The 27,349-nt window shown below is 36.3% G+C and overlaps 1 protein-coding gene across 3 annotated transcripts in view; it reads right to left on the bottom strand.

Moving 5' to 3' along the window:
* Positions 1 to 27,349, bottom strand: part of DPYD (dihydropyrimidine dehydrogenase) — a 331,601-nt gene that overhangs the window by 148,665 nt on the left and 155,587 nt on the right. For all 3 annotated transcript variants that reach the window (XM_090146313.1, XM_031614751.2, XM_090146314.1), the window contains exons 11-13: positions 24,156 to 24,366; positions 16,256 to 16,440; positions 8,869 to 9,084 (exon numbers count right to left, since the gene is read on the bottom strand). In XM_090146313.1, the coding sequence (XP_090002439.1) occupies positions 8,869 to 9,084; positions 16,256 to 16,440; positions 24,156 to 24,366 (612 nt within the window). The remainder of the gene's footprint in view (positions 1 to 8,868; positions 9,085 to 16,255; positions 16,441 to 24,155; positions 24,367 to 27,349) is intronic.

Genomic DNA, 27,349 nt, shown 5'->3' with positions numbered 1-27,349 from the left:
TCCAATACGCTCCCACGACCACGATCCCAGCACCATCCTGTACAACAGCAACCTTTGCAAAGGAAAGGAAATCATATTACATAACAAGGGAAATGGGAGAAAATCAATATATAGCCAGTTCATTTATCGAACTGACTTCTAGCCAAGACACTTTTTTTTTTTTTTAATAGCAACAGCAGGTCAGCTGCTAACGAAAAAACACTCTGCTACAACATTATGTCATTTTCATTTCTAATGTGTTTTAGTGATTTTGCTTGGAAACTCTTACATTCCACTGAATTATCAAAGAAGTCAGGCAAGAAGAAACTCACTGTCAGTTTACGCACATGGTAGAGAACAATGAAAACGTATTCAGAGCTGCTTTTGAAAGCTATAGCTAACATTGTAATTTACTGTCTCATAGTCCAAATTGTGCCAGCAAAGTCAGATAAAAGCAGATTAGCTTTAATAATAAAAAGTCAAGATTCAACAATAATTGTGACATAAGTGTAATTCAGTAGAAATATTTAAGTAGTATGAAATCCTTCACGCAAATCTGAAGTTGTATGCTTTTATATTACATGATGTCAAAATGTACCATTAAATGATATCATAATACATATATTAAGAGCATTAAAGATGTGTAGTCCCTTTTCTGTAGACCAAAAATTGGATTTTGCAATTATCTGTGACAGCTTATAGAGTAACAATTCCAGAGTTCATATAGAAACACTTGTCTCCAGCCACAATTAACTGCTACAAACATTCTACATGCTACAGACAAAAATCCTACAGTTTCCTTCTGAAGGATGGAGACCTGTAAAACTACAGTTGACTATATTCTATATTTAGACAATGACAACACCTCAATTAACGATAATAGGCATTATTTAGTATACAGTGACATACATATTTCTGTTGATAATATGTATTTTAGTAAAAGAACCTCTCAGATTTTTTAAACATAAGAGACTTCATTCTGCTTTTATAGAAACATCATTAGTAGTAAATGCAATTATATTACTGCTTTCTTAACTTCTTGTGTGGGCAAATAGAGCATTAAACACAGCCTTACCAGTTTCACTTATCAATTGGGAAATCATGATCAGAGCTAACCTGAGCTTTTAGATGATGCATGCTGCCCGCATCCCCTAAGAGGTACTCTGGCATAAACAAAAATCACTTGAAAAATAATTAAGCTAAAACCCTGTAAATCCATGTGTGGAAATATATGCTATCTTGCAGACAGTTCCATCATTTCAGCTTATGTCTGCAAGCTCGTTAACACAAGTTGTGTACCTAAACATACATGTTTGAAGTTAAGATTGTCCACAGAGTCAGTCTGGGACCTTATTTCTGCAGAAGCTCAAAGGCTGTATGGGATGCTTCAACCCTCTTTTTCCCAGTGCAGACAAGTTCTCATCCGACAGCCAGGCTGCCATTTACCATGTGCAGAGCAGACCAAGAAACAGCTATAGCTGGTGGCTGGGGGAGAAGGCATGGTGTCAGAAGTATGCCTTCCTCAACACACCTGCAGCCTGTGGTATTAGTAAGCAAAGGTAGAACCCCAACATTTGTTTTCTGTTGTTTTCAGTAAAACAAAATACTAAAAATAGTCTGCTACAAATTTTAACGGAGACTGAAAATTACAGGTAAAAATTCTAAATTTCAGAATTACATTTGACAATTTCTGCCCTACACATAAACTGTCTTTCTGACACAAAATTACATGAAGTAGTGTCAAAATTACCAATAATCTTACAAGGGCGTAAGAAATAGCTGAAGAATATTTTGTCTGGATAATACTTGACACAAGTATGTTATGTACCTGATTTTGAGAATCTTGTTTATTCAGGAAGTGATATTCAAAAACACTGAGTACTTCAGATACAGCTATCAGGAACTGCAGATCCTTAGCAGTTTTGAACAAAGCATGCATGTCTGCGTTCTTTCTTTCTCTCTCTCTCTCTTTTGCTCAATATTTGAAAACAGTTTAAGAAGGAAGTAAATAAAGTAAAGGTAACAAAGAGCAAAGAATCTTCTTCACCATAAAAATTAATACTGGTTAGACTTTTAGCTACCTGTCAAACATCCATTCTGTTTTACTGGCTAGTAGTCATGCTATTATTAGAAAAGATGCCCCCTCTTAACTACTGGTCACTTCGCCGGATGACACATATTATGCAGAGGAGGAGTGTTCCTTCCTAACTTACTTTCGATAAGTATTCTTAATAGAAAGGCTTATGTAGCAAAATACTCAGTATTAGTCTCTACCCTTTTCCAAATTTTAATAAAACTGCTTCTCAGTTGTTCTGCTTTAAGTGCAAAATGCTTCATGAAAATACTGGTTTACTATTATAGACTTCTATATACAAGTTGTCTAAATTTAATTGTCAAATTTAAACTGTGTGCTGATCCATTTTTACTATAGTGTTTTAATCTATTGGTTAAAAAAGGGAAGGAAATAAAATGCAAAACATCTCCAAACACCATGTAAAAAAGCCAAACAGATTAATGGAAAATGCATCCCTAGACAATTACAGGTGAGGAATCTGTAGCCTACCAAGAACCAGCTTTAAGATATACAATTACTTTTTCCTTCAATGTCCAGCTTGTGTTACAGCCTTCAGGAAAGTATGTTATTGCTGGACAAAGGCTTTATGAAGCTTATGAAATGAGCTCAAGATGCAGAAGGCAAATGTTACAGCCGAGCTCACTCTGCCCCTTGAGCATGAATGGAAGGAGAAGGGAGATACAGAAAGTGGCTTATTGCTCCACTGTAGAATTCATTCCTTTAGCATGAATGTCAATTTACTGATACACTGCTCACACCCCTGTGTGACAGATCCCTCCTTGCAATCCACTGATGAGTTGTCATACTGTGCTCCATACCCTGGGCTAACAGAGTTCTCCAGAGAAGGGCAAACTGTGGTGCTCAATGCAGAAGAAATGTACCTCTGCCATATTTAGTGCTACCTGGTTAGACGTTTGTCCAAAGGTTTTTTTTTGGTCGTGGGGTTTTTTTGTTTGTTTTGAACTAATAAAACCCCTTTCATTTATAAACTAATATATTATAAACTCCTTTCACCTTCTCAGATTTATAGAATGGTTTTTTTCTTTTTGCAGCAAAGTAACACATTTTCTGTATAAAAGTATTCAAGTAAAATAATAATGTTGGTGTTACAGCATCTAAAAAATAAATACACCCAATTTCATATCTATGGCCTTTTACCTCCTGTGTTAGATTTTGCTATTTACATGAAGAGATTTAAAAAATGTAAAAATTGGGAAACAATAAAGACGATACTTCTTATTAACTTTCCTTCAGAAATACAGAACAAAATAATGTATGTAAAGAATACATAAGAATATTTAGACCATTCATAATCATTTTAAAAACTGTAAAAACAATAAATAATTCAACCTACAAAGCTTTATATGCAAAGGAATCCTGTAAAATGCTCATTTTTCTCTTCAAATAATATAGTTAATAAAAGTTGTCTGATGTTATTTAGTAAGAAGGCACAGTCCTTTTCATATTTGACATTAACAATCTGATCATTTGTCTCCCCAAAGAAAGCCCATACAGCTTTCATACAGACCACACAATAAAGAATAGTAATATTTCTGTTTACTGAGATATCAACTGGCATTTCGTTGCAAGTCAATGGTCTATCTTTGCTACAGCATACTAGACCTCAATCTGGCACCTACAAATGTCAAGACTATAAAAAAAAAAAAGGTTGGAAATCAAAAGCATGTTCTAAATTTCTAAAAAATGAAACAAAGTTCACCTAAACATATTTGCTGCAGAAATCAGTACAATATTCAGCTGTCAATCTCAAAAAACAATGAGGGAGCGATGCTGTCAGTAGGACAGGATAATAACATTTCAAGCAGATGTTCAGGCAAGGCTCTAATTCTCACTGAACTCCCTTGGTAAGCATTTAATTTCTTTATCATATGCAAGCTAGGCAAATTGTACTTCATCAAAACTGTATTGTGAAATATTAATATTTCATATTATAGAAAAACTCCATAGAATAACCTTTGTCATATTAAGAACATCAGAATTTCAAATGTCATGGTTCTGCATTTTAATGCATCTTAAACAGCATTTTGGCTTGCCACCATAAATTATAACTAGTTTAATCAAAATTACTATGCTGTAATATAATACAAAAATATACATTTTTAAAATACAGATTCACTTCTGTGAACTACTAATGTTATGGAAAACAATATGTCATTGTTTTATGATTTTTTACCACTTTCAAATATAAAGTGAGGTGCACATAGTGCAAATATACAGAGATAAATGGTTGATGGCAGAATCTGCATATTGAAATAACTGCATATAGATATGCTATATATCCTGTGTAAATTAATGAATTCTCTACCAGGAATGGTTTTCATTTGGAAATGGTTCTGAAAATATACTGCAAATTCTGCTTCAGTGATTGGTATAAACATATATTATGACTAGAAAGTTTTCTCTGCTATGGGTTCATTCAAACATAATCTAGTTTTAATTGTAGCTTTGTTTTTAAGATCATCCATGCAATTTGCTTCATATACAATAAAAATACATTAAAGATTAGAAATGAAGTTAGTCTGCATGTTGATTTCTGCCTTCTCTCATAATAAAGGCAACTGCTTCCACATTATTGAAAGCGACAGCATCACAAATCAATGCATGTCACAGCAGAATAAAGACAGATGTATCTGATTAATCAGAATTAAATTTTACAAGTGAAGGAAGCATCTAAAAATCAAAGCAAATATTGCTGTTATCCCATGCTTTTTCCTCTTTCTAAGCAGCCCATACAATGCACTGAGAGAACAACAAAGCTGGAGTTGAGTTGATAAAAACCAATTTCTTATATAAATTCAGAGTGGTAGTGGAAATGTCTAGAGAAAAGACATGCACAGTTCATATAATCCCTGGCTTGTTTTGATACTGTGTTTGTACAAACTTTCTGATTAAAGGTTTTAATGCAAATTTTATGTACTAAACAGTATTCAACAATAAATTCTAAGTAAATAAACCAGCTCAGTACAACAATTCTACTAAAAAACCTCCCACTCGTCATTACTTGTTTAATTAACACAATATTTCTCATTCTGCAGGTAGTTTTGTGTTCTTCTAAGTTCTAAAAGAGGTAATGATTGATACTCATTTCTTTGTGGACTCTACGATATGCAGCTCCTCCATTCCCCTTCAATAGCTTGCCGACAGAATTTACAAATAATAATTTGTAGCACAGAGTTATCTGAATAAGACAGAAGCTCTGTTTGAACCAACAGAGCAATGAGTTATTGATTCTACGCTTAAAGAGTGAAGACATGAGTGTAGAAGAAGGTGGGTGTAAGGGGGAATTTTTATTCTACCGTTTTTCTTGCCTAGTGATAGTTCATGTTAAAAGCAGCTATTCTAATTTCTGGAAGAAATCAAATCTACTCGATATTAATGGAGCTCTGCATATATGATTGCTATCATACATACAGTTCTGCAAATCATGAATCATGACCCCCTCCTCTTTTAAAACATATAGAGGCATACAGGTATAGTACCATGTAATTAATATTTATATTACACTGTAATATCCACCATTTTCTAAAATACTCCCTATGCTATATACCCCCCATAAATATGTGTGTATATATATATACACATATACACCAAAGCTATGCACTTAAAGACTTATATACATACACTGAAAACATTTCATGTTTCTCGTTAGCTTTTCTTTCTTCTTCTTCTTCTTCTTTTTTTTTTTTAATATTTCAACAATAGGAACAAATATTTGTTGAATCTCTCAGAGGTGAAATCCTTACCCTGCAAACAGGTTGTCATGAAGGCAATTATGCAGAAAAGTGTGGGGGTTTTTGAAAAGGGAGTGAGCACAGCATGAAACAGTGCTATACTGACACCCTCTATGGCAACACATTATGCTTTCAAGGAGAGGTCAAGACAGATAATGGTTGGGAAAACTTGGGAAGTAAATTATGGTCCAGCAGCTACTACTGCTCAGTTGCTATCCAACAGTTGGCCAATATAAGAATGTACGGCCTGTCTTGGGCTGCAGGTACCCCAGCCTAGCATTTTAAAAGACTTTGATGTGCCAGGCAATGAGTGAGGAAAAAGAAGTTCATGTGACATGCTCCTTATGAGAATCACTCCTCTCCAACTTAAAACCTTTTATCTCTTTCCTTGGATATCCTTCTTCTGTATTTCATCCTGCCTTTCTCTCTGATTTTATTCCATCACACTGTACTTAATGCATGTGTTCCAGCTGTATATGCTTTTCAGTAGTCAAATGTCATTCAAATTACCTTGCATCAGCCACTTGTGCTAAAGTGCCAAAGGACACCAGCACTCAATAGGGAAGTCATTGGTTTCCCTATCAGTGACTTAACGTGGTGGTGAATTCAGCAGTCAGTCCTAGAAGAGGGAGTGTTTCTACTGCTGCTAAGCTCCCACTGTTGCACAAGCAGTTAAACCTAGCCAGGACATATAAAACAAGGAGACAACAGGGATAAGAGCAGAATCCTGATTGTACCACATACAACCAAGGCTGAAGTAGCTGTCAAAAGCTGTCAAGCAAGCTCCCTTTCTCCCAGAACCTCTTACTCACTTCAGGAAACCTTTGTTTCTGGCCCTTCTGCACCGTCAGCTTTTACTAGCTTGGAAGGGGAGTGAAATCAGAAATCTCTGCTTCACAGGTACTGCAGCCCATGAGAGCGTACTGATTCCTTCTAAACAGTGCATAGGATTTGTGTCTATGCAAGCAAAGCTACGTGGTTTTTAGTTGTTTGTTTTTTTAAAAAAAGCACATTATGCCAGCTTAGATTAATCAAAAATCTATTCCAATTATTTATTTCAGCATTAAGTCAACAGAGCAGTCTTTATGTAGTATTCATTGTTCAAAGAATAACTGTTGTATCTCATTGTGCATTTCTTCTCATTTGAAATATTTATTTTTGTAGCATTAATTTTCATGATGCTACTATAAACCAAGCAGTTTTATGTCTTCAGCACCTTCTACCCAAGCATCTCAAATCATTACAAATGCTAAGGCTTTACTGCTATAGGAAGACTATTGGGAAGATTACTGGGAAGACTACAGTGGTAGAAAAACTTGTTAGTATTTGCGTGGGAATGTGTTACTGCACGCTGCAACATACAATTCAAGACATCATCTCACTTGAAAGATCTCCTTTGGAATGATACCTCCAGAGCATGGCATCCAGGTGCACTGGATTTCAACCACTGATTCGAAAGGATTGCGAGAATCTGCTATTTACTAGCCTACCACCATCACTTCCTACAATTGCTTCCTTCTTTCTTTCTGAACTACTAATCAAATCTGTAACCAGACAGTATCTGTTTAGCTCTTGAAATACCCAGCAATCAATGTGTCGTCTGAGAGAACCGCAAGCATATCAGCAATAACACTGGTTAATACATAAATCTCAGGACTTGTGTAAGTTACCTTCAGCCTAGGCACTGAATAATTACAGCTGACAGTATGTTATGCACATAAGTCAGTTATAAACATACTTGAATGACATTTATGTCCTGAAAAGTGTTTTAATAAGAAATCCTGTGAAGTAGACTAGAATCTCCATTGCAATCTATAGGAGCACTGACTTCCTTGGAATACTTCTAGTGTGAGAAGAAGCCACTCTGACATCTTTTACAGTCTGCTCTAGTAACACAGTCCTTTGTCCTTATAATTTTCTCATGTTGGAAGGCTACCTGCTGAGGTAGCAGAGCAAAAAATCTACCTTTTCTCTCCTGCTAAGGTCTCCATCCACCAATCCTCTTTTACATCTCATATCTGAACAAAGAATAAAAGTCTCTTCCTTCCAAATACATCTCAAAAGCTCTCTTCACTCCATGATACCCTTTGTCACTAATTGACAATGCATTACCACCATTCACACCATCACTCAGACTTTACCTTTGATACTCTTCCTCCCAACATCAGCCAAACTGTGTCTATGCCCCAGCCAAAATCTCATTTCTTTCCTCTGCAATACATTTCTCAAAATCACTCTTTTCTTTCACAGTCTAAACTTCTTGCTCAGAATCTCACTTCGCTATTTTGAATATTGTAACAGAAAATCCACTGCAAACACAAATCGTAGATCAAACTATCCTTCACCCACTTCAAGTTAACACAAAATGATTTGTGTTAACTTGTGTGAGAATTTTAGGTGCCACACTGAGCCAAAGTCTTCAAGAATTTAACTCCTTCCTCTTCCACTACATCTTACTGAAGCTTTGTCTCTGAGCTACAAATCTCCAGCAGAACTATTTGCCTCTCCATAGGCTTGTTTTACAGTGCCTCCATTTTCCTCATCCACTCAGCCTCAAGCTCATGCCTGCATTATTAAATTGCAATTGGAACTCAGTTTCAGTGGCTTATCTTGGCAGTCCTTGGCAAAGAAACAGCCTTTCAGGAGTTGCTTGATAAAGCTGTCATTCACTCCCTCTGAATTCTGATCCCTCACAGAAAATAACACTTATGACAGTACCATTATTATTAGCTCGCTAATATTAAAAACATTGTTGAGTAAAAGGGAAGAATATGCATATTTTAATAGCAAAAACAAACAAACAAAACCAACAAGAAAATAAACAAAACAAAAAAACACCCTAAAAACCAATCACACACAGAAATTGTTTTATCTTTACACTGCAGTGTTGGAACCTTCAAGACACTTTGACTTACATGATGCACTGTTTCCCTGCTTATCCTTACAGCCTAGATTGTGAGACTTCCAAAAGATTTAGACCTTTTTCAAATATACAAAAAAAAAAAAAAAAAAAAAAAAAAAAAAAAAGTTATGTGCTGAATATGACTTGAATTATATTCTTACCTTGTCCAGGGAGAATGTTTTAGTGACAGCAAAGCCCCATCCAGCTTCAAAAGCTCTTCGAATCATTGAGGAACTAGTAGCAGGAGTTGCACTGGCAATGCCAAAAGGATTTGGAAACTTCAGTCCAGCCATTAATACACTGATGTCCACTAAATCTACAGGAGTACAGAAGAGTGGTAGTTTTGGAGTAGTAGAAACTGCAGCACCATATAAGGACTGTAAAAAAGAAAAATATCACAGTAATTTTTGCTGATTCATTTTTATATAATTTACTGTTTACCTTGATAAGAGTTAAAAATAATCATCATCATCATTCATACATAATAACTAAATTTCAATTATTCTATTATATATTCAAGTATTGCAAAACAGGAAAATACACTAATCACTTGCATGTGGAACATCTTCTGTCCAAATAGACCTTATGCTGAAATATTATGTCACATGAAAGTAACATAACCCTAATAATGAAACAGTTATTTCATATCTTCTACTGCCAGCCTGATTAAACTCAAAGGTTTGTTGTTTTTGTTGTTTCTTTTTTCCCACCAATCTGAATAGCCAGTTCTGTTCCCTACATAGTCAGTAATAGTGAGGATTAAAAAGCAAAAAAAACCAACAAACAACAACACCAAACATGTATAGACAGGCCCTTTCTAGTGTTCTTCCCAGGCGGTGACCTATGAAAACTGTGTTTTAGAAAAAGGTTCTGCATCAGAGAGTGGTAGGCACGGAACAGGTTCCCCAGAGCAGTGGTCACAGCACCGAGCTGCTGGAGTTCAAGCAGCGTTTGGACAACGCACTCAGACATAGGGTTTGAATTTTGTGTGGTTCCTTATGGAGTCAGGATTCAAAGATCCCTGTGGATCTCTTTCAACTCAGGGCATTCTATACCCAGTGTACAGGCAAGATCACTTTGTAGACTGTCACCTCGACTCAGTATACTTGGACTTCAAGCACTTTCCTCCAGCCCCTATTTAAGATTTTATTTAATCTATGCCTTGGGATACATATCAAAATATGCAAATCTACTACCAAACGTGAATACTTCAAGAGTGAAAAAATTACACTCTGATTCGAGATCAAAGAAGAACATATACTTTATGCCTGTGACACCACAGTCACTTTTGTTTTCAGTTTTAAAGGTGGCATTTTCTCTGGAGAGTCAAAGTGAAATGCTTTCAATGTAAATGTTGCAGTTAATATTGCAAAAATTGTACAGAGAGAATCTTCCATGTACAGATGCTGAACAGCATCCTAATCAGGCTGCGGGAGGCAGAATTTAAATTTTACTCACTTAGAAGTTGGAGCTGATATAACCAGAACAAAATAAGGCAGATATTTTTAGTACATAGAAAATCCCCACACAGCCTATGTTTCTAGGAAATCTCACCACAAGATCAGCAGAGTAAGACAAAAAGTAATAAACACCGTAACAGCTTTTGTTAGTGTTTTTTGTAGCAGTGAAAAACCTCAACTACTTAAGAATTGCTACCTCTGTGTTTTCTGTTGTTACTTATTTACCCCTCTTCATGAAAAGTACTAAGTATGAAGGGAATGAAGTTTCTTCCATTGTTTTGCTTGATTTTTGTTTTAGCATCTTTTGTTCATCAGACCGTTACCAATCTTGACAGTTAATTTGTTGGTTTTGCCTCAGAAATGCCTGGATTCTTGTCTCAGTTTCTGACCTTAGATTTCCTTGGACAGAGAGTATGCATCTATGGGCCAAATCTTCCAATGGCATTAAAAGCCACTATGGAAAGTAGTGATTACTCTAGTCTAAATGATGTCAACCTGCACATGTCCCCACTGGTGGCCAATTTATAAAAAGCTAATTTTTGCATAACCCTACCATTTGGGACCCACTCCTTTCAGTACTATGACCACTACTCCCAGGCAGCAGCTGATGTGGTCACTTTATGATCCTCCTGGATCACAAAACAATATAGGAGCATTTTTTAAATGGTAGCACTTTTTTTTTTTTCTCTTATATATTTGCAAGTGGCGATACCTGCTGAAACCAACATCAATATATTGAATTCTTACACTGAACTCTGAATTTGAATCTGGCAGAATGACAGCTAAGAGACTTATGAAAAAGCTTTGGACCAACTCCCCTGTATTTGCACATTTGAGCAATAAACCCAATTTTCTATTTTGAAAGCAGTCATTTGTTAATTTATTATTATTATTATTTGCATCCAGAACTGTACACATGTTCTGTGTGGGTATATTTCAGTGGATGATTCACAAATTACTCTGTCATTGTATAACTGTAAATATTGATTGCCATAGAGAGATACACAGATAAATAGGTGAAGTGCTGCAGCTTAAGTTACACTGTACTGTTTCTTTTCCCAAGCAGGACAATATAATCTCTAAAGCTGCTTTCAGCTAAAAGAGTGTTACATGAAAGCGAATCCTAACTAGCGACCCAAAATGAGCACCCTGTGATAAAACAAAATAAATACAATGCCATAAATGCATAAATAAATAAAAACATCTATTAAAGAATAGAAAGACTTGAGTGAGGTGACTGAATATAGCCATGCAAAAATAGGCCTTTCCTCCTGCATGTAAATTGCCCAAACATTTCAGACAGGCCTATTCTTCCTATTGAACTATCCTCATGAAGAGCAAAACCACCAGCAATTTCATCAAGGATCACTGAGGGACCTCAAAATGTGCCTAACCATTTGTTTGTGTTGGAGTGGCCTGAGTCTGCCCAGGTAGCAGAACAGGCTAAGAAGAAGAAGAAAAAAAATATCTATGGATGAATCCAGGTCTTCAAAAACAGAGGCAGGATGCAGCTGGAGGTTCAGTAGCCAGTAGCTTTATATCCCTGCAGATTTATCTTCCTCCATCCTATCACTTCACTTTTAGCTCTATTTATTTTTGCTGTTTTTTCCTCTCAGCGCAGTGCTTATAAAAGAAATAAATTTAGTAAGCCCTGATGTGTTGTTTTCTACAAAGCAAAACTTTTGGCAAACTATAATGTTTTATAGGTTCCTGAAAGCAAAATAATCTTTATAATGAAGGATTTCCCTGACAACGCAAAACAAATAGGAAAAGAAAGCCTGCAGGCAAGAGTTTATTTATAATAACTCTTCCCTTGATTTTTAAAAGCAGAGGACAAAGAGTGTGGCTCACTCTTCCTCTAATTTGATGCCAACCAGCAAAACTAACAATATTGCAGGTACTTATTTTATTGTTTCAGTCATGGCAATTTTTTGGACACTGCAAGAGCGTGCTAAAAAATCCCCAGCACACAGTGTGCAGTGTCCCTGCCCTGCTCTAACCAGGATATGCCCAGAGGCAAAAGCAGCACAGCCTGTAGTGCAGGGCTGAGACAGGGACTGAGTGTTAAACCTGATAGAATTTGTGACATTCATTTTCTTTAGATGGAGAAAATTCTTAACCACAGTGATATGGTCTAACTCCATTTTTGTGCCTTTAACAAAGACAGACTATGAGACTGAGTAGTTGTATTACTGGTATTTTTCACAAAGAGTCTTCTCTACAAATCCTACTGCTTGGGAGTTTTCCTGAATACTTTCATCTCATTCCTGCTTTCGCTCTCTTTATAAGTCTGATCTTAAAACACAGCTTTTCTCCCTTACTTGTATGCCTTCTAACCTTTTTCCAATTATCTGTTACATGACTTTGTTTTATACTCTTTGGCTTTATTAAATATGTTTATGTTATTTCACAAAAAAATCACAGAATGATTGGAAGGATGCCTGGAGATGATCTAGTCCAACATCCTTGCTCAAAGCAGGGTCACCTCGAGCAGGTTGCTCAAGGCTCTGCCCAGTCAGGGATTTTCTAATGCTTCTTTGAGGCTTTCTTTTTCTGGTACAGACATGTTTCTTAGTCAATAGTAATGCAGTTAAAATACCAGGTTCCCTGCACGTGCACTGTGTCTAACTTTTTCAAAATGTTTTTTTACTTGTCTCCTTGCTAGTGTTTTACATGGTGTTTTACAAGACGAGGGACATTCATCTCTTTTCTTTCAGTTCTCATGAATAGAAGCAGACAGTATAATTAACAGCTTCAAAGACAAGTTTCCTGGGAAACACCCATCTCTGGTATCGATTATGAAATCAGGTACTTTCTTACATGCTTGAGAAATATATGAGAAGGGTCAACCTTCAAAAAAGAATCAACAGCTATACTCTTCAGATTTATATTTTTTGACAGCACAGATAAAGAAATACAATAATAAATACACAATACTGGTTCAGAGTTGCACAGAACACAGAGATGTGTTCAAAATTCAGATTTCACCTAAGTGAAGTACAATTTATATCAGATGGGATCTTGTCCTCTATTCTTTAAGTGCATAGTGTACATCACAGTCTTAAAATATGAAAGGTACTGGTCAATATCAATATCAATAATATCAAACATATAAACAAAGAGATTTAAATTAAAAAAAAAAAAAAAGCCTAATTGTGGGAAAGAGTGGGAAAATCACTTTGTTAGAAGGATTTTAGTGAGAATAAGATGTCATACTGACAGCCAAATATAGGAAAATGCTTCTCAGGTAAGTATATGAATGGAGGAGGAGTATAGAGTCAAGGCTAGTGTCTAAACTTCCTCATCAAGAAAGAAAACAGTGCAAGAACTGTGATGGGAGAGCTGTCTTGCTTTCAAAGCAGACATAGAAAATTATTAGTTAGTCCTGCAATAATTGTAAATTATCCTGACTATAGCTACTATGTAATAAATATTAGCTAATAATAAATCCCATTCACTGACCAAGAAGAAATGGAAGAAATGGATGCTGAGGCACAGAATAGAATAGCATACTATATTGCTCTGTCCACTATTACAAAGTTACCTCTGGACAAAAGCAAGGGCTATTGTAATCCCCAAATTAAATTCCCAAATTAAATACATCACCAAGACTAATTTAAATTTAATTTAAAGTTTTTACATCATTCATGGAGCAACAAAAAAGTCTGAATCCTGAAAAAATGGGAGTAGTGTAGAGTTACAGTAATCGAAATGGTTGTGTTTGGACCCCTACATACCTGTAGAGAATTGTTTAAAGGAGACTGCATTTTCAAACAGGTTCTACTTCATCTGCCCTTGGTTAGATTTTGACTGGTCATCTTTACAGAAACTAAGCCAACACAGAGCTGCAGGCAACAATTTCTGAAATTAACCCGCGCTTAGCAGAGTGGGCAGAAAATGCTATGAGGCAGGAGACATTTAGGCAACTAATGATGGAAAGTTTCCAGAGAAAGAGCAGCCAAGAAGCTTCTGTAAATAATTCCTGGTTTTGAACATAAGGCATTTCTACTGGAGAGTTCTTGAGTCTAGATCTCATGCTTCACTTGACCATGTGCCAGAGCTTGAAATGATTGGAGTTTCAGGGCACATAGCTAGCCCATCTGTTTGTTTAGCCTTTTGTCTGGAGTAGGTTGGGATAGCAGAAGCACACTGTTCAAATAGGAATTTCTGCAAGGAGTTGGGGCGGTGGGGGTTTGTCTTGTGTTGGTAGATATATTTTATGGAATATATCTATTTTACTAAACACTGACTGCATTATTTATAGATTTTCAGAGAGCTGATGATTTTGAAAATGGCTACCTATTTCTGTAACTAAAATGCAAATAAATGGATGATAATGTGTTTAAAACCTATCACACTTAATTCAAACACTCAGTTCATACAAAGATTGCTTACCTTAAGAATCTCAAAGTAAAGAGAAAATAAGGTACTCTTAAAAGGTTTTTCTTCATTTCACATGGAAAGTTTTCAGAATATGGGGTAGTGGAATGAACATGCAATGCACACAGAAGTATGCACCCACATACATTATCTACCTCTATCAACATGAGGGTAACATTATCCTCTCATAAACAACTTCTTTAAAATACAAACCCTCCTCCAGGTCTACCAGGTCCAAGAACTGGTAAAGCAAACTGCCAAATTACAGCGCTCTCCACCAGAGCAACCAGATTTTACAAGGGCTGCACATCCAAATAAATGCCCCTGGGCTACCCATTCATCTAACAGCTGGAAAGGTGACACTTGACATTTGGAAACTTTCCTGTGAAGATTGCTGTAAGGATTTCCCATTAGCTTCCTGGTGAGATTGTAAGGTCGAATAAGCTGCCTTGAAACCTGCAAAGGGTAACGGAAATTCTCTAATATCACAAACCTGCTTGCTTTAAAATTCTAATTCTCAAACCAGACCATTCAGATTTCTTGCACAGCATTCAATACATACCAGGGGAAAAGAAAAAAAGGGTCATGGTTTTATGAGGAAAGCTTTGAGGAGGAAGCAACACAAAAAAGGAGGGGTTTCAAGTGATACTTGTATTTATAGGGGCTAAAGAGGAAGGAGACAAAAAGGAGATGTCCCAGTATCACAGTTACCCAAATTCACTGTGTACTGAAAAATTAAGCAAGTAGGTCATGATTTAAAGATGTTTCACACTCAGCACTTTCAAAGGGTTGAAGAAGCCAGGACACAAATAGTGCTTTAGATCAAGTGAAAAAAAAATATGCACAGATACTAACAACAAGCTTTCAGTTGAAGTATTTTTAGGAAGTGAAATCAGACCCCAACAGCATGAAATTGCACAAACATGCAATCAGTGAGGCTTTGAGCAGATGGATGGGGGAGAAAGACATCGAGCTGTTACAGTCCCAACTTCAGTTGTTCAAATCTCTTTTGGTGGAAGAATGAATCATGTATCGTATTTCTAAAAAGTTCCTTACACAATGAACACAGTCTTTGTCAGCTGGCTGTCTGCACACGGGCTGTATCTTGTCTCTGACAGCTCCTCTACACTTAGTGCTCTCTCCTCAACTAGAAAAGGCAGGGCTAACAGTTACTAGGTTTTTCAAGTCTATACCCTTTATATTTTCATTACTCAGATAAATTGTCCTTTGTGTTATTTTCCTCTTTGCATTCAGTGACTATTTTGTCTTGTGTTTCCATTTGATCAGCCTCAGTAAAGCCAACTCTGGTTCTCATGTAGATCATGGGAGTTCTCTGTAAACTGTTAATACACTTGTACTCCAAAAATACTAAAAATGTCTTTCCCTATGAATCAATGGTAGTAGTATTATTTTTTACTTCACGCAGCATTGAGATATTTTACTTTTTCTATAACAATGGACTCGCTTCCTTTTTCCCAGTTACCAACTAGGACTTCTACTTGCTCTGTGTATTTTTCCTGACTGGAATTCACAGCTGGAATTCAGAAATAGTTTTTTAGATTTCAATGTTAGGATAATATAAGAGAACTGGATTCAACTCCTCAAAATCAAGTATGCAATCTAAGTTGAATGACTATGTAATGTACAAACCACCAAATAATCTAGATTCAAGACTTGCATATTTAACCTGTAATAAATAAATAGTTACCTGTATGTATCTGTGCATGTACCAAGAGGCTTGTTTTCCATCATTTACTGATTCCACTGTAGTGTTAGCATGACCACTGATATCGCCGCCTGCAAAAACCCAGGGTTCACTCGTTTGCATGGTTTCTGGATCTACTTCAGGAAGACCCCATCTGTTAAACTTGATAGGTGCCATGGCCTCTCTCACTGCAATTAAAATGAAGGACAAATATGTTAACAGAAGAAAGAAAAAAAATGCTGCCAGAATCTCTCAAATACATTCTGATAACAATTAGAAAAGCAGTTCCAAGGTCTAATTTTTTCACTTAATTAAATGTGAGTTTATGACAGAACTGAAAAATTACTTTCCATACAGAAACATTAATGTTGAGGTAGTAGAGGTACATAGTCAGTAGCACTCCGAAGAATATCTCTACTATATGGAGCAGTTCTTCAGTAACATCAGTAAGTGGTCGGTTCCTCTGTGCCTGCAAAAGCAGACGTGTGTACAAAATACAAGTAGACAAGAGTCACAAGAAGTGACTGACTACAAGAAATAATTGCTGTTAGTGTTCTTTTGCTCTCTCCCTGAAAAGAAACAATGTACCCCAGAAGTTACAAAGTCTTTCGCACTAGTAATATTTACATCCAAGGGAAAAAAAAAAAAAAAAAAAAAAATCCAGTGCCTCTGAAAACCCTACTAAGAACAGTGCTAACAAAGGAAATTTTTTTTCCCCTCCACCCATAGCTTTGTACTGTACTTTCCACATCAACATGCTTTTCACCTGAAAACTTAACACATTAACTCCTGCACAACTTAATATACCACATATGATTTTTGAGGTTTATAGCCTAAGAAGAATGTTTATGATTTCTAGAAATTCATTCAGAATTTACTTCACACATTTCTTAATGCTCACAACAGAAATGATACACTGCTACTTTTCAATAGGTCACTATCAAACCTTATAGAAAACTTTCATATGCAACATTTTCCCTACCAGGAAATGCTATGTTTTGATAGCTTTGGTTTTGAAAAAGTTTATTGATTTAAAGCATTTTTTTTTTCTTTCTGGAAAAGATACATTACAACAAAATAGAAAACATATAATATTGATAATTTAAGCTCAGTATATTCTGAAATTAAGGCTCAATTTGAAACACATATATATAAGGAGTGAAATTATAGAAACAATAAAAATAAAATGATTACACAAAGATGATCTTTCCTATATTTTTCACTGAAATTTCTCAATATTTAGATCATTAAGATATCTTAATTTTTTTTCAAGCCAGTAAACAGTATATATAGGCATTCTGTGTGTGAACTAATATTACCCTTAAAAACAACGTAGAAGAAATGACTAAAAAATCAGACAAACTGTTTGACAAATAGCATTGACTACAAATAAATGATCTTAAAAATAATCTTTCTTTCTTAACGTGATTTTGATTATGCAACTTCTTACATTATTTTATTATCGCTGAGACACTCCAGAGCAGCTTCATGAACAGAATCACATTTTCAATAAATATTTTCAGCGAATGTTGATGCCATATATCAGAGTGAGTTATTTTTATGTGACTTTAAGTCTAAAGGAACTGAAGATTTTGCAATAAAATGCAGCTTAAAACTGTGCTGCCCCTCAGGGACACACCGCTAGCAGATGCAGATTGCCAAGGTCAATTAAACTGATGTTCTTGTGCTGTCATATATGTAAAAGAGAAACCTGCTAGCTTAAAACAAGAATATTTCTTCTACACCAACACAAGGGCAAATTCACACTACTGCCCCAGTGTACACCCAGGTGTACAGCGACCTTCAAAGACATTCTCACACAATGTCATGATGGAATTTTCTTCCCAGGCTCTGCATCTCTCTTCATTTCCAAATCAAATATCACAAGGGTATTTCAAAAAGGAGAGCTGTGTATAATAAGGGGCAAAATAATAAAATCAAAAGCAAGATACAAATATTTAAATCTGCTTATCCCACCTATGCTCTCCTTCTTACCCTTGGCAAACACAAATGTCCATAGGACACAAACCCAAAATTTTGGATTTGATTTTTTTTTCATCTGCTTCAGAAAGCAGAATCACAATTTTAAGCTGAAAGCAGAAGCATTTAATCTATATTCAAGACGTACTGCTTGCACAATCCCTCCTACCCTGCAGAGTTTTGGCTTAACTTGGCAAGAATAATATTTGCCTAGTAGCAGAATCAAAAAGTTATGAAATTGCTTCCTTTAAAAATATTTAAATTATGGAAAGGTCACACCAAACAGAACCTTCAGAGGGAGAGACTTTTCAGTCTGGAAATGAGAGTTTGTTGGGTTGGGTTTTTGCTTTTGTTTTTTTTAAGGAAAGTGCCTGTAGTTGCTGATAGTAGTCCTATTATACGTCAGTAGTATTTATAAATCAATATGTTAACTTCCTCTTTATGTCTCAGACTGTACGTCAAGACAACTTTCAATCATCAATCAGCCATACGTAGCATAACTTACTGACTGCAGTGGTGCCATCTCAGCATGAGGTCTAGACAGTTCTCACAAGTCAAATACATACAGACTTGTAAAGGCATGTTCAGAAGAAAAAAATCACAGTGGAAAACTTGCCGCAGCAGGGTTTGGTACTGGGGTTGGGACTTTTTTTTTTTCTCTGAGATAATACCAAACCACAGTCTGTGTATTAGAGGGCAACACACCACTGTCGATGTAGTTTTTTCACAGGAAATTATTTACAACTACAAGTTATGACTACTACTTTCTTTTAATCTTGGGGGGAAAATGGGTATTACCTCAGCTATCCCAGATCTGCTGCTTTTCTCAAATTCATCTTTGGATTGTTTTGTGCTAAAATAAGTGTATGGCCATAATTACATCAAAAGCTTTTTGAGTGCCAAAAAGTCCAATATGCATCTGCTTGAAACACCTCCCTCTGGAGACTGAGGATTTATCTGCCTGATTCAGTGTTTTTAAAACTGAGAAAGCACATTTCCCTTGTGGTATGGTTGACATGGTATCCAGCAGCTATCCTTCTGTTTTTCTTATAATCTCCAAGATTTAGGTTAAGTAAAAATAAGGACATGATTCAAAGGCATCTTATAAGAATTCCTAATGTCCTTACAAATATAGGATCTTATATCCAGGGTGATTGAAGGGACTATTTTCTACACTGCCTGCAAGAAGAAGGGAAGAACATTGGTCTTCCCAAGTGGAAGCTTTTTCTTTACCTCTGCAAGGTGTGAGAAAGAATCTTGGAGCCTATCCTGAGCTTGTAAGGAGATGAACCTGGCTATCCGTTCTCTGAGCTGCTGTTTGCCATTGAACAACAAGCTTTCTATTTTTGTTGGTGCTCTGTTTGGGACAGAGTAATGTCTTTCTAATGCTTTCAGTCTTACATTCTTTAAAGTTCCAAACTAATACAGATTTTTTTTTTTCTTCAAAATTCAGAGTGCAATCTCGTGCCTGTGTTGCCTTCTCCTTTATATCCTGATATTATACATAAGTTGCTCTGAATGTAACAAATCCCATTTATTTCCATGGAAAACACAACAAATACAAAGAGCAAAACAATACTATTTGATAGAGAAAATTCTCAGCTACAAAACACCATTTTTCAACACAGTCAGCACCATTAGCTGTGCGTTTTTTCCAGCCATGAAGAAGAGCTGCATGATGTGCTCATAGAAATCAGCACCAGTGGAGGTGACCGACGTCACACAGCTGAAATTCACCACCCACCACCTCAGTGTGCTCACATCCACTTTTTTGTCTCCATAAATGCACAACAAGCATCAACAAATGTCAGTGGGTGCCATTTTTTATTTTTTTATTATTATTATTATTTTTTTTTTTTTTTTGCGTGGAGGAATACAGTGGCACACCTTTACTTCATAGCCACTTCCATGACATGTCAGATGTCAATTTGTCAGAGTGCCCCCCTGCTGCCATCTGTCACATAGCAACAAAATGCATTGGAATATTGTTGGAAGGTTCAGTCTGCTGCCACTGTACAAACATCTGCGATGTTGAGGGCCAACATAGCAACATAGGAGGCATTACTTTCAGAACAGCCCTCATCTACAGTTTGAAATAAACTTTCTGGATGAAAAATAACATACAGTTGAATTATTCTAATGCTATCAAATGATGCTAACACAAATAATACCAAACAAAAGGACAGTTCTGAATATATATTCTCCATTTGCTATATTCACAGAGCAAATAAACACAAATGGAAAAGCAGCAGCAAATTATTGCGCTTGCAAAAACAATATTAAAATATAAGTGAATACAGAAAAAATATTTTAATTAACAAAACAAATCAAATGGAAAAGATTCCTCAAATAAAGCTTTAAAAGTGAATCTGTGTGTTTGACTGCCATGACTAATTATGTATCCATGTAATGTGTGTTCAATTTGGGCTTATTTAAATAGCAGAAATGCTCATTAGCTGCAGTATATCTGTGAAGCTTCAATAAACAGTTTAATGGTTTTTATGTTTAACCAATTTCATAAGTTCCTGTAATTTTAGCTTTAGTAGCTCATTAATGTTATTTTTGATATCCATCTTACAGACTTCCTTTACAGAGAATAGAAGCACTACTTCAGAAAAATACAAATACACTGTATCTTTCTTAATCTGAAATGTAAAACTGTAACTATCACACACACCAACAGCCTCATTAACTGCTGACACTGCCCTGTCTGGAGGCCCAGAAGACAAAGGAAGGCGCAATAAAGCTTCCCCTCATCTCTGCCCCACTAATGTACTGAAACAGGAATGAATGTGCTTTAACTGGTTAAAGCTGGGCCCAGGTATACTGGGAGAGGCTCCTACTGAAAGACTGCTGCCAACCATTTTCTGCCTGTCACTAGCTTGCTGAACAGAATGTTGAACTGAATGTATGTTGCCAGTCTCTACGCAGTACACTTGTCTTGCACTCCATTTTGGAGCACGTCCTGACCAAGCGTACTATTTTCCACAATTTTCTCATGGTTCTCTACATAAGGTTTAGGTTCTCCACAGAAATATACAAGAATATATGAGAACAAAGGCATTTGTTCCAGAGGAAAATTTTGCAGTCCCAAAATGTTGTTCCCTTTTGCTTATTAGAAAAGAAAAAAAAAAAAGTACTCAAAGTTTAGACTTTAAAACCAACTAGACCTGTTTTGAATAGGATGTTGAGGCTGCATGCAGTACTAGGAAGTAATTAGCATTATATGCGTATATGTTGATTAGCTGCAATTTAGAATGGTGCCAGAGATATTTCAGTAAGACATTGCAGGCCTCCAAAATAATAAATAAGGCAAAAAAGCTGGAGCATCAGAAAGGGTACAAAATTTTCTTTCATCTTGTTGATTTATGTTAATCAGTTATGATGGTTGAAGAGTTTGGTAATCTATGCAATAATTTAAAAAAAAAAAAAAAAAAAGCAGTTTGTGCTTGCAAGATCTTTTTATAACAACAAAGAAAAACCTTATTTTTACTCTATCTGTAGTAGATTAATCTAACCTTTTTTTTTTTTTTTTTTTCCTAACTGGTTTCAGTAAAGTACCAATGATCTTATAACAGCCTAGAGGGCAACACTCCTGCTTTGTCTATTAGCAACTTCATGAGCATAAAATGGATTTACAACTGATTTCTTTTTAATGAATGATGCATTTATGTGATTTCCAATGGGAGGATGAATATTTACTGAACTGTTGTTTAAAAACACAATTAACATATTATTTAAGAAAAAAGAAAAAGGCTAAACATCTACTGTGAGTGCATGGAATTTTTGGTGGAAATGTAATAGGTACTACGCTAGAGAATACGAAACAGCTTGATGAGGATAACAGACTAGAAAAAGCTTTCTAACCTATAGACTACTTCTGCTCAGTCCAGCAGCACACATCTTCGTGTTGTGTTAAGCAAAACAGGTTTATCAAAGAATGTCCTACACTTCACTGAACAGGGACTAAGTCTCATTTCATTTCCTTTGGTTCTCTTAGCATTTTCTTTACTCTTACATCAGTAACATCAGCATTAAACTACTTTAACCCATACCAATACTATACCACCTAAACCAGCATCCACTATTGCCAGAGATGCCTTATAAATTAGATCATTGACAGAACTCTGCATGTGCAACAAATAACATGCTTATTCAACATGCATGAATCATCTGGAAATGGAAAATTTCAGACTGTAAAGGCCCTCTGGAGATCACCTAGTCCAAACTTTTCTTTAAAGTTAGATCAGATTCAAAGCCAGACTGAGTTGCTCAGGGCCTCGTCCAGTTCAAGTATTTCTGGTGTTTTTTTTTTCCTCAAACTCTTATTGGAGAAATCTGAATATTTCCATCCCTTGAATACAAAAATATGATGCCTTTTAGAAAGACATTAAGAATATAAGATATCTGGACATTTTTATGTGTTTTGCTGTAGTTCCTGTAGTTTGTGGTATATGTCTGAAGATTTGGTTATAATTCAGCTTGATGGTGAAAAGTAAATTGAACTTTTGTTAGGCCAGCTTAGGCAAAAAATAAAGGTTTAAAAGCAACTGAAATGGTGTGCTCAGAATAAGTACTTTATTCCCTCCAGTCTTAGTCTTTTCACTTTCACAATGTACAAAACAAATGCTGATATTTCCTGCCTCTTTCTTTATAATTTGATTTCCGTTTTAATAGCAGTTTCACCAAAAATACATTCTGAAATTGAAGAGTGTTGCTCACCCCCAAGGGCAATGATTTTCTTCTTACGTGATCAGATTGTTACGTGATTTTTTTCCCCTCAAATTTTGTGTTCATATTTAAAAACTTCACAACATGTCATTTAGAGGGTGAATGCATAGCAGAAAATACAAGGCTGGCACATTATCATGGCTAAGCAACACAACAAAGTTCGCCCTTTAGATGAAGCAGTTTGCAACGTAGGAGAAAACAGAATCATTCCTTTATCACAAGTTCTATGAATCATAACGAAACAAACATTGCATAGACTAATATTTGATTTATCACATGAGGTTATAGAAACTCTTCCAAAAGACTTAAACCAGAAGATTTTTTAAAATTATCAACAACAAAACATTCTAGAATTGTTCCTATGTTTTTACTTTCGAGTCGCCTTTGATACATGCATCTGAACTCTTTAACTTGTGTCAGAGAACACAGTCTTTGCTTTGCTCAGTTCTCGTGTTCTTAGTTGAATTCATTTTCCTCTGCTCTCTTTTGCATCTGAGTAATATGTTGAGACACTGAAATGCCATCTACATACCAATTTCTTTATACTTATTATTGAACTAAATACATGCTTTCCCTTTTTATTTCTTCTCTCTTTTTTTTTTTTTTTTTTTAAAGTCCGAAGTTTGTAAAGTACAAGTAAACAATGAGACATACTGAGAAAAGCACAGAAGAATTTAACAAATCCTGCATGTATGAGAGAAGCCACAGTCCTCTTGGGTATGCATAAGAAGTGAGTGATATCCAGAGCGGCTAAACCAGAATAACAAATCTGTCTTAATTCTTAACTAATTCTTAATTCAACAGGTAAAAAAGGTTTCAGAGATCAGATCAGTTCAGTCTGAAGTTGTAGTATAATGAGTTTCTCTAAGGTTAATTAGCAAGCCCAGGAGAAATCCCCAGGAGTATTCTTTGTTATCCCTTTTGCATTGAGAGGAAAGCAAGATATATACTGAGCAATTGTACCTCTAATTTGGGTTCCTGCTCTAGACAGTAACATACAGAACACTGATGTTAATCATACTCTTAGTTTTGTCCTAAGAAGTATAATTAAAGGGCAAACAAAATTCTGTTGAAAGGACTGAGTCACAAGCTTTGTAATCTCCTGAAGACTCATTTCACAAAACCGCCAAAGGACACAAAATGGCTGCAGCTAAAACAATTGGTATCTATGAAGTGCATTACTCAGGATTACCTTCAGCATCACGCAAAACTGAACCAAAGGCACTGATCACCACGTCAGCTTTCAGACGTACAACCTGATCCTCATCTTCTTTCCAGTTTCCATCACTGTCCTGTTCAGTTCGAACAAACTCCATTGCAACAATATGTCCACTTCTAAGTACAACTTTCCGAGGTGAGAGGAAAGGCAGAAATTCACACCTCTCTTCTTTTGCAAGTTCCATCTGTAGAGTAGAAGTAATGAAATAAATAAGCAAACATGATAAGTTTTATGAAAAGTTCACTCAAGATGTTACCACACGTTCTTCTTAAGCAGAAGGCACTGAGTATGTTATACTGATAGGCATCTTAATACTAATTTCTGTGCTACTCAATCAATCAGTTTCTAGACAGTGGCACTTGTTAGATTTGCAATGCAAATGGTTTTCTGACACATTTACATCCTTTTTAGGAAAGACAGGCTGGTGAGGTGAGGTGGTGGAGTTGCTCTTTATGTGACAGAGGAACTAGAATGTATCAAGCTCCACCTGGGGGTGAAACTCAATCACATGGAGAGGTTGTGGGTGAGAGCAGGCTAATACCGGTGACAGTGCTGTGGGTGTGTACTACAGGCCACCTGATCAGAAGGAGGAAATTGATGAGGCCTTCTACAAAAAGTTGGAAGTTGCCTTGTGATCCAGGGCACTGGTACTTATGGGGGATTTCAATCATCCTGATATTTGTTGGATAAAAAACAATCCAAGCATGCATGGTCCATGAGATTCCTGCAATGTGTTGAAGATAACTTTCTAACACAGATGGTGGAGGAGCCGATGAAGAGAGGTGTGCTGCTTGACCTTGTTCTTACTAACAAGGGAGGGATCACTGAGGGTGTAAAAGTTGGAGGCAGCTGACGATGCAGCAATAATGAGATGGTGGAGTTCAGGATCTTACGTTGAAGAAGCAAAGCAACGTTGAAGAAGCAAAGGAAGATTGCTGTATTTCAGGAGAGCCAACTTTAACCTCATCAGGGACCTTCTTAGAGGTATCTCATGAGCTAGAGCATTGGAAGGAGAAGGAGCCCATGAGAGTTGATTGACACTCAAACACTGCTTCTTCTAAACTTAATATCAGTACATCCCTAAGACATTAGGGAAAGGTGACAGGAGACCTGCATGGATGAGCAAGGAGTTCATTGATAAACTCAAAGGGAAGATGGTCCAAGAACAGTGGGAAAAGAGCCTGTCCATTTGGGAAGAATATAGGAATATAGCCAGAGCCTGCAGGGATGCAGTGAGGAAGGTTAAGGCCTACTTGGTATTTAATCTGGCAAAGGAGGTAAAGGATAATAAAAAGGAGGAATAACCACATGCATCAGTACAGGTTAGGGGCTAACATGCTGAAGACAAGCTCTGCAGAGAAGGACCTAGGAGTCCTGCTGGATGACAGATTGGCCAGAAACATGCTCTTGTGGCCAACAAGGCCAGTGGTATCCTGGGGTGTATTAAAACGAGCATGGCCAGTAGGTTGAGGCTGATGATCTCTCTCTACACTGCCCTGGTGAGGCCATATCTAGAGTACTGCATCCAACTCTAGCTCCCCAGTTCAAAAAAGACAGGGATCTCCTAGAAAGAGTCCAGTGGAAGGTGACAAAGATGGTAAAGGGCCTGAAGCATCTCCCATATGAGAAAAGACTGAGAAACCTGGATCTGTTCAGCCTAGAGAAGGCTGAGGGGATCTTATCAATGTTTATAAATATCTAAAGTGTGGGAAGCAATTCGATGAGGCCAAACTCTTTTCAGTGGTGTATAGTGATAGAACAAGCAGCAACAGCCAAAAACTGGAACATAGAAAATTCCACACTGGAATCCACAGCACTGGAACAGGATACCCAGAGAGGTTGTGAAGCCTCCTTCTTTAGAGATATTAAGATCTGTCTGGATGCCTAGCTGTGTGCTGTACTGTAGAGTAACTGCTTTAGCATGGTTGGACTTGATCTCTAGAAGTCCCTTCCAACTCCTGCAATTCTGTGATTTTCTGATTATCTTATTCTTCCTTGTCACTTTGAATAACTTCTTTGAGGGCAGAAGACCTACTTTTTGCAACTGTCTTTTAAGAGGCATAGTATTAATTAAGCACATGATCCAATTTATGCTTTCTATGATTCTGTTTATTATCAAATACCAAATACCATGTGCAAATAATAGCACGACAGCCAATACTTAATATTCTCTGATGTGGTAAAATTACCAAAGTCTAACAGCATGCCTTAGTAGAGACTTCAGTGTTTGATTGTCTTTACTTGACAAATAATGTAAGTCTTTTACATGTAATATCTTACAAAGTGTTCAGCCTGACATCATTCTAGCATGGCCATTACTAGCCAAAGCTATTTTTAATTTATTTTTTTCAAAACTGCTGCATGATGTGATAACATGAACATTGATAACTTTTAGGAATTGACCTAAGCTGCTAACAAAGATTTCGGTTCAGAGTGACAGCTGATTCTTAATGAGGAAGAATCTGAATAGCATGAATCTTTGCTACAATGACTTCAATAATTTCACGGTGTTTAGATGTCTTATTTTAAGTGCAGCAGAAACATAATTATGCTTCAGAACATCTGTTCTTTCTTTTTCCACTTCCATCCACTTTGTATAAGATCTCTAAGATGTCCACCTTCTTGAAAAGAGATGATCAAATTCCCATAAATCCCTTTTTAAAGATGCAATTGAGGTACTAATAGCTATAATCTTTCAAAAGTATGGAGGATGCACCAAAAAAAAATTATAATGGAAGCACCAAAATAAGAAAATCTAACCAGAAAAAAAAAAATTCTTGCTACACAGATAAATTGAGGAGGCATAGTGAGTTTCAGAATTTGCAGATGTCCTGATAAATGCCAAAGTGCAAAGTCAAACTAAAAATCAGTTTGAACACTGAAATATGTGATTAATGTCATCTCTCTATTGCCATTGGCAGTGATTCAAACAAAAATCATCATAAGTAATTTCCTTACAAGAATTCAGAGACTCTCAAAGCTATGTCAAGATCACTGAGATTCACTAGGCAGCAGCCATAAAGTCCATTTCATGGACCTGAAGAGCTACCTATAATACTCAAATGCCTGATGGATCTCTGGGGTGCCTCCAAGATTTTCAGACCTTTACAGATTCCTACTTTACAGGAAATTTTACCCTATTTAGGCATCTCTCTGACTTCACAGGG

Source organism: Phasianus colchicus, chromosome 9 (genome assembly GCF_987193195.1).
Source record: "Phasianus colchicus chromosome 9, bPhaCol1.hap1.1, whole genome shotgun sequence".
Classification (NCBI taxonomy): Eukaryota; Metazoa; Chordata; class Aves; order Galliformes; family Phasianidae; genus Phasianus; species Phasianus colchicus.
Note: the sequence above shows the minus strand (reverse complement) of the source record. Positions and strands in the feature narration are given on the sequence as shown.